The sequence below is a fragment of the Phlebotomus papatasi genome, chromosome 1 (assembly GCF_024763615.1).
Source record: "Phlebotomus papatasi isolate M1 chromosome 1, Ppap_2.1, whole genome shotgun sequence".
Taxonomy (NCBI): Eukaryota; Metazoa; Arthropoda; class Insecta; order Diptera; family Psychodidae; genus Phlebotomus; species Phlebotomus papatasi.
The window spans coordinates 30,432,186-30,440,865 of NC_077222.1; the positions used below are offsets into that span (position 1 = coordinate 30,432,186).

The 8,680-nt window shown below is 36.4% G+C and overlaps 2 protein-coding genes across 2 annotated transcripts; both read right to left on the minus strand.

Moving 5' to 3' along the window:
• Positions 1–1,367: 1,367 nt before the first annotated feature.
• Positions 1,368–7,101, minus strand: LOC129799628 (twinfilin). Its single transcript, XM_055843694.1, has 4 exons — positions 6,952–7,101; positions 6,800–6,877; positions 6,601–6,712; positions 1,368–2,453 (listed from the first exon to the last, which is right to left on the minus strand). The coding sequence occupies exons 1-4, from the start codon at positions 6,974–6,976 to the stop codon at positions 1,634–1,636; spliced, it is 1,035 nt and encodes a 344-aa protein (XP_055699669.1). The 5' UTR covers positions 6,977–7,101; the 3' UTR covers positions 1,368–1,633.
• Positions 7,102–7,169: 68 nt separating this feature from the next.
• Positions 7,170–8,680, minus strand: LOC129799622 (dolichyl-diphosphooligosaccharide--protein glycosyltransferase 48 kDa subunit). Its single transcript, XM_055843678.1, has 2 exons — positions 8,492–8,680; positions 7,170–8,414 (listed from the first exon to the last, which is right to left on the minus strand). Exons 1-2 carry the CDS (start codon positions 8,628–8,630, stop codon positions 7,225–7,227), a joined length of 1,329 nt encoding a protein of 442 aa, XP_055699653.1. The 5' UTR covers positions 8,631–8,680; the 3' UTR covers positions 7,170–7,224.

Below are 8,680 nucleotides of genomic sequence, written 5' to 3' on the forward strand. Positions count from 1 at the left end.
AAATACACAAATAAAAATGAAGTACTAAATTTATCAAGAAAAAAGTCCTGTCTAAATTGAACCATTGTCCAACTTGTACCACTTTACCCTATATTCCATATCACAGTTGCATTATTTAGTTAATTTTGCTCCAAATAAAGTGAAAATCTATTCTATTTTAAACGGAAAAGCTGAATTTTTCGGCGAAAGGTATAAAAGAAAAGAAAATTTCTTCACTTACCAAATACACTCGAAAAGTTTAACAATTTATGTGATTGGAGAATGTAAACAAAATAGTATGTAAAAACGATCTAAACATTATGCCCTAGACACACTTACGACTTAAATTGAGAGACAGCTTAACGTAATTACAATCAAAATAATTATTAGATTATATTTCCATCAGTTTCTGGTTAATCCGTCTCTCGGCTTAAGTCAAGAGATGGGTTAGTTAGTGGGAAACTGATGGGAATCTAGTCAAATCATTATTTTGATTACAGTAGGAGTAGACTCTCTCTGAATTGGGCATTTGAGGCAAAATGTCATCCGGTTTATCAATAGATTTGGGCGTCAAAGCCTTTGTAAATTCCACAAAAAGTGCTCAATTATAAAAAATCACGATAAAATAGGAAGAACTACAGCGAATTTGAGCGAATTACCTTCATAATTAAGCGTGAAAACTGTCAACAAAATTTGACGCCCGATTGAAGAGCCGATTGAGTGAGAGTCTACTGTATGTAAGGGCAAAATGTGTTTACAAAAAAAAATCAGAAAAGTTAAATTTTTTTCATAGATAACTTTCACAAACCTCTTAAAACGTTCAAGTTTTAAGATATTTTCAAGGCAGGAATATAGAAAATAAAAAAACAAAATTATTCAATTCGAATTTATTTCACAGAATGAGTCTTTCCAGAATAATTTTGCTTAGCTGAACACACATTCTTTATCCCTTTCTTTATAACTTGATTTTCCCTCTAAACAAAATGTTTTTTTTCTGATTTTTTGTTGAATGATAAATTTTCTTATAAGGATTTGTAAATGCTTAAAAATCTCGCAGTCTCATGTGGTCTGGGTGCTCTAGAAATAGTAAAAGATCCGTTTTGCCGCATTCTTATTAATATCTTTTATTCGAAATTGTCTAATTTTTTCTTTGGAGAATTAAAGGAGGCGTGGTCTATTTTTCTGGAAGATTTTCGAACTCTTTCTCAGATTGACAGCTGTTTTTGTGTAACTTCAGCTGACTATAACTCCTGAAGTGGGCGTAAACTCTCTTTAGAGCATAAGCTGCATAGGAACCACTCCAGCGTATACTATACTGCATATGCTTAATAAACATTTCATTCAAACCAAATGCAATAAAATTCACTTCAAACAAAAGAAAAATTATGTAAATCAATAAAATATAATTTTATTCAATTATATTACTGTTGTATACAATTGCAATTATAAATTTCACGCTGCAATAGAATTTCCAAATCAGCAATTCAATATAAAGATATTTTGTTTTGGAAGCCCAAACATACAAAAAAATGCATAAAATACAATTTCAGCAAATGACTTGCAAACGGAAAAGAGTGAATAATTAAATAAACAAAAAATAATGTCCTAAAAAAAATAACTACTAAAAAGATATTATTAAATAATAGGCAAAAATCTATTCAGTCGTTTGTGGTCTAGTGACACGTTTGGCTCCCCGATTCTTCGGTCCTGGCGGCTTATCGAAAATCGGCCGATGAAGAATCTTCTTTGGATGAAGTTCATCCTGCAAATACTCTTCTGTTAACTCATCAGCTGAATCAATTTCCAACTTCTTCACGATCTCAATGCCTTGTTCTGTGATTTGTGTGACGAAGAGAGCCTTGCAGCTGGAATACATCATGCGATCTTTGACTGAGCAGGAATATCCTGGCATCGAATAGATGAAGACAAAACTCTCCAGATAATCACCCTCGTGCGTGTGCTTGAACAGGAACAAATGGTAACGAGCCTGATCCTTGGGAATCATCTGTGAAAGCCCCGAAACATCGACATTTGTGGCTTTCACCAAATGAATCTCCTCCTGAACAGTGTCCAATTTGAATTGCAAGTAACTGTAGGAGCCCCTCTTGGCATCATTGATGGCATCCAGAGCAGCTTGAGAGACCGGAAAACTCAGACCATTGAGAGTTTTTTGGCGCGTTTCTGTGTTAATCTCGGTCTTAACTTCTGTCTTTCGCAATTCCTGAATCTCCTCTTCGCGTGTCGTCAGCGGCGCAGGTACACTGAAAGCCCTCTTGTGACTCAAGTAGCCCTCGTAGGTAGCCTCCTCCGGAGACGTGGCGTGCAGTTCCTCCTTGATATGTGCGGATCCGAATTCATTCTTGAGCGTTGCTTTCGTAGAAGCATACACCATTTTGTGGCGAATTGATGCGGTGTCTGGAGTCCAGCTGAACAGCATCCATTCATAGCCTCCCAGAGATGATTTTGTGTCTAATCTAGAGGGGAATAAATCTCAAATCAAGAGCCGAGTTCAATGTTCTTCATTGGCTCAATTGGCAATTCCGGAAGTTCAAGTTAAGCTACTGCTACCAGCATTTCCAATTTGCTAGGCAAGATCGTTTATTGTCACCGTCACGAAATTTTATGAATCCAGATCGAGCTCAAACTTTGCTAAAGTGTTAATCGCAATCCTATCATCATGACGACAATACAAGCATAAGAAATTTTTGAGGGACATTTCCTTGGTACTTGGGAGTTCATTTAAGAAAAATAATGACATTAAAAAAGAACTAAAAAAGTGATAATCGCGCTCCTGCACTGAAAAATAATCGAACTCATCATGATTTATCTAAACTCCAAATATTAAAAAAAAAAAAAATCATGACCATGCTTATGCATTCGATCATTTTACACAGCATATTTTTTTATAAAATTTGTGTTAGGTTTGCAGGTTCTTAACCCTTTAAGGACAATTGGAACACCGGTGTCCCATAAAGAAAATAATTTTTCCTAACTACCTAAAGTCATTTTTTTTTCTTATGTTTGTACATAATTGCAAAGTACAAGGTTGAACGAATCTAGGGTATTTCTTTCCAGTCTTAAGCTATTTGCTATATAGTAAAAATTTAAGCTTAAAAATGACGAATTTTTAAATTCTCATATTGAAAAATGATTTTAATTATTTTTTATACTTCCAATTTTTTTTAAGCAAAACCCTTTTGGGAATAAAAACTACATAACTCATACGTAATATTTTTCATTAGACTAAAAATTATTATTCATTGGTATTGCCAGAAAAATACTAAAAGTTTTGGGCTATTTTTTCCCTACCGCTCGTAGAGGTAAAAAATGCATCGAATTAGACTCTGTCGGATTTTCCAAGATTAGATGTAAGACTTATCATTTATTAATTAATAACCTAAAATATTTTCCAAAATAGCGAAGAATACAATTAAACTTCAGACAAATTGGAAAGATTTCTTATATATTAGATGAGCACATATATTCTGTCAGTAGAAGAGGTTGAAAGTTTGGAGTGGTATATCGCAGCTCCTGATGAATATAATTGGATGAGTGAACTATTGTTGGAAAGCTTGGTTCATTAGCTTTTAGAATCTGGTATACTTAATCTGCTATGGTCATCCAGAACCATTTATGTCGAAGAAGACACATTTTACAACATCTTTTTTGGCCATCTACTACTGGGACCAGGAGTGACCCACTTTTCTCGCACAAGGACTGTTTGTTAGAGGAACTCAAAGGGTATAATTTGTGGAAGAAACTTTTTTTTGGACATCTTACTTTTTTTATTCATCCACTTTTGCAAGAATTTTAACATTTTACACGCATAGAAAAAAATGACAGAAATCCTTCTATCTCATTTTCTGGACAAACTAATAAAGATATCGACTTGGAATGTTCTAAGTACTCCCCCCATAAGTTGATCCAAGGAATCCAAATGTCACTTCAATTTCACCCCTACGTCTATCCTTCCCCTTCAGAAACCACTCTTTTAGAAATATCTCAAGAACCAGATCATCAATGCATTTAATTTTTGGTTATGTTTTAGAGAGTATCCTGGCGGACATTTCATTCATACATCTCAAAGACGTCCGACCTCTTCTTCTTGCACTTGCTAATAATCTGTTCAGAAGAGCAGAATTTCTTCTGATCAATTTTCTGACCAAAGAAACAAAGTTAGCGACTTTTATTGTTCTGAGTACCCCCCAAAAGTCAACCTAACGAATCGAAACAACACATGCATTTGCCTCTCATCCCACTCCTTGTTCTCCAGAAACCATTCTTTTGGAAATATCTCAAGAAATAAACCATCGATCCTTTCCATTTTTGGATATGTTTTTGACATGGCCAAGGCGGACATTTCGTCCTCAGACACCAATATCATCCAGAAATTTCTTCTCGGAATTTCCTATATTCTAAGAGCTAATGAACCAAGCTTTCCAACAATAGTTCACTTATTCAATTATGTTCATCAGGAATTGAGATATACCACTCCAAACTTTCGACGTCTTCTACTGACAGAATATATGTGCTCATCTAATATATATATTTTTTAATTCTTTATAATTTTTAAGTCTTAGATCCCACAAAAATAAATGTAACACGAAATGGTAGGCACATGTACAGAGAATATATTTTTATTGAATTTAAAATTTTATTTGTCTTACAAATAGAAAATTTTGTCAGAAAAATTCAAAAAATTACGATTTTTACGTCTTTTTCATAGGTTTTAGGAAATGTTATCCTCGTGCAATCATCATAAATTTTGAGCCAATAACATAAGATTAGATATTCTTTCATTTGCTAAGTTTTAAAATGATTACATTCGGTTTTATACTAAAACTAAAAAATCACTGAAGAAAAAATATACCACACTTTTGTACGGAAAATGTATGAGAATGCTCCGCCCTGATGCAATCCGAGTTTACTTACGTTAAAAATCTCTTCTACAATAAGCTGATCTAGGCTTATCACTAGCTTTTTCTTCTGAAGAGGTTAATGTTTTGACTCATTGGAAAGGTCTTGGGATTTCTGATAAGAGTGAATCGAATCCAATTGGTTCTGCTGAACAGGTAATAAACCAAATATGAACCAATAACTAATTTTTATCCGAAAATCCATTTTATTACTCCTAAGCGATTTGGATGATTTTTTGAGCAATTTTATGAATAGATTTAGGGGAAAGGCTCATAATTTTGTCCAGTTTCTTATTTTAAACACTTTGAGGATAACATTGGACACTAAAAATAAATTGATTAAAATGATGGATTTTTATTCCAATATTTGATGAGTAATGAATTCTATTTAAATATTTGTTCTTTTTGGAAGATTTTAACACTAAATACGTTAAATTTTGAATATGATTTCAGTTGAAATTGCTTTGTTGAAAATTCAGTGTGAGCAATTGCTTACGAGAAATATGACAGAACTTCGTGTTTACTTCAGTCTTATTAAACTGTCGTGAAGTACTAACAATGTTTCTTCGGTTTTTTTGAGTGATATTATTGAATACTCATTGAATATTGTGTTGATTCACGTTAGTGGTGATTTGTACATTTGACCTGAAGTGAGATTTGCCTTGTGAATTAGATTTTTCGTGTGAAAAATGGAAAATGTTGTAAGACATTTACCAGTGAGGTGATGGTTCTTATTTTGGACAGGTGTTTTTCTCACGAAATTTCGTGAAGTTTTAGCTTCTGTGATGACTAGGTTGGACAAATGCCTGGAGAAACAAAGGAGCATCATCTCTACGAACGAGATGTAGCGAGAAATGCCCTGAAAGGCTCCCAGAAAGGTCAGGGAATGAGCGAATCCGCACGTACTTGGAGTATCGAAGTCAACTCACTTTAATGAATGATATGGAAAGTTTCCGGGCTTCTGTGACATTCTACGTTTCCCTTACATGACCAGGAAGAGGACTTGGTAAGATTGGTTCATAAAATGAAGAACAATGGGCATCCTGTTGAGGCGGATTATCTGTCCAAATTTACAGACAAGTTGTAAAAATTAATAAACAAGTTGTCCAAAATAAGAGCCAAAATCACCTCTACATATCAATTTATTTTTAAACGTATTAAAACTAATTTTAATAAAAATAAGACGATAAATAGCTTGCTAAGTTTCTAAACAACCCTTCTGAAAAGAGAGTAACAAGAAATGTCAATTAGTATAGAAAATATCGCACTTCAAACTTGGAACTTCGATGCTTATAAGCAGACTGTCCAAAATTATGAGCCCTTACCCTAAATCGATTGTGAACCGGTAAGTGGTAAATTATGCGAAGGTTCAATCTACAAACGAACAATTTTATTTAATACTCCAATTATGATGACCGACTGCTTATATTTCTGATTGTGTGGAATGATTAAAATTATCAAAATAATCAATTATTTTATCTTATCACGTTTGAGAAAAATTGCCAACTTTGATTTCGAAAATATTTAACCAAATTGCACATGATGCATATGCATCATGAAACTTGTGAATGACCCAAAAAGGCAATTGAGGGTTAAAAAGCTGAGGAATTGATTACAATCTGCGCCCATCAGGTTGTATATTCCTATGACTTGTTTTTTACAGCCGAGTTCATCAACTGTTTATATTTGCTGAAGATAATCTCACCTGTAGAGAATGTAGCACGGTGTATTCTGTTCAACCATCGTCGGTATGCACTTGTCGTAGTCTTTGATCCAGTCCTTCTTCACGTCCTTGTGATCGGACAGCGTCAGTTCCTCTGCAAAAAAAACAAGCCCACAAATCAACAAATTACCATGACGGTCCAAATTATTATCTGGCAGGGGGAGGAGGTGCTATGACTAACCATTTTCTATCGCAACTTTGATAGCCCGTGTCTTGCCATCTTTGCATTTTCCAAAGAATTTTTGCAATTTCTCATTTGCTGCAAGAATAAAAGTTGAATATTCCATTTATATTTCTGTGTTTTCTCCCATTTAATGTTGAAGTCTGACTCACCTTTTATACCTGTTTGGTGGGACATGTTGAATTAAATCTTTTTCACAGCTTTGCAATGGTCTTTAGTCACAGATTCACAAATAAAAATCACGAAATTTCTCTTGCTTTTGACACACCGCAAAACGCGAAAAATTTCACTTCAGCCGAAAGTTCGAAAATGTTTCGACATTCGAATTTAGTTGAGACGCAATTTTCTACGCGTAATTTAATACAACAAATTTGTCTAGAAAAAAACTTTATTTTGACTGGAAATTCTCGAGATTTATAAGATTTCTAGTTGGTTTTCTTATCATCTGCTTTCTTGGTAGGGGTCTCCTCTCTGTAGTGGAGGAAAACCAGGGCAAATAGCCATACTCCGACCATCATGGAGAATGAACTGATGTAGTAAGGATAGGCGCTAGGAATGAATCTCTCGTACTCTGTGTGTTGCAGAGGACGAACGGAAACTTGTGTGGTGCTGTAGAGATGAGTGTATCCTACTCTGTTGTAGTCCACTTTGAACTGATAAACCCCGTAGACATCGGGAATCTTGAATTTGGCTTGATACTCTCCCGGTTTTACTTGTTTCAACGTCGTCCGGACAAATGGATCAATACGAACAAACTCGAGCTGAACATCACTGGCAACAAAAGGTTCCCAGGCACCATTATTGCTCCTCTCCAGGCGAATGGTGTAGACAACTGGCTCGAGGATTGTGTAGGAAGCTGGAGGTTCCTTTTCTCCATCTCTTGCATGAGCCACTGAGACCACCCGGAGACGTCCAGTTTCCCCAAAGACCCATTTGCTGATTGTGATACCGACGTCCTGGTTGCCGGATTTGGGACTGTGCTTTCCGCCAATTGCCTTCTGGACGGAAGCAGAGAAAGCCTCGTCGGAGAAGAAGTAGAGAGATCCGGAGAAGACGACACGGGCATTGTTCCGAGCTTGGAGGGCTGCAATCAGGAGGGTTCCTTTGCCAATGGCATGGGGGTACTCCTTGATAGGGCTGCTGGGATTGTAGCTGTAAGCTGTGCTGTCTGCAGTCAGAAGTTGCAGGATCAGCGGATTCTCGCGATCGGCAATCAATCCAGTGCCTTTGTAGAGAAGTGGAGGCCCGGTTTTGGGGCCCACAATCACCGGAGCATCAATGAGATTGTCAGGAGATGCAACAATCAGCGTATGCTCGCCAGGATCGGCCAAATCGTAGTTCAAGTGATCTATAACTGATGCTCCCTCTTCATCAAGCTCAAAGCCACATTCTGAGGCTAGTTCACGGATGGCATCCCCGGAATCTGAGCCTCCAGCAATGAGAACATTGCCTCCATCATCAATAAATTCCGCAAGTTTCGGTACACTCAAATCCCCGCCGAATTCCTCAACTGAAGGCGCAAAGATGACAATGTGCTTGTACAGATACTCTCCATACTTGGCAATCACGAGATTGCTATCATCAGCTAGCTTGTAGGTCAATTTGTAGCCCCGATCTGCCGGAAAAAATATTGATTATCAGAGGACACGTAAGCAAGTGAGGTTAGGTTGAGTTGCAGCTTTTTCTACGTACCTATGAGGTTTTTGAAGAAGATCGAATGTGTCTCCTTAATGGCCAGATTGTCCAGCAGCACCAGAACATCATTTCCCGTCTGGGAAGCTGCCACAGCGCCCAGAAAAAGGACAAATACCACAGCCGGCACCTTCAGCATTTTTCACACCAAAAAAAAAACACTTGACTAATTTTTCGATTTTCGAAATT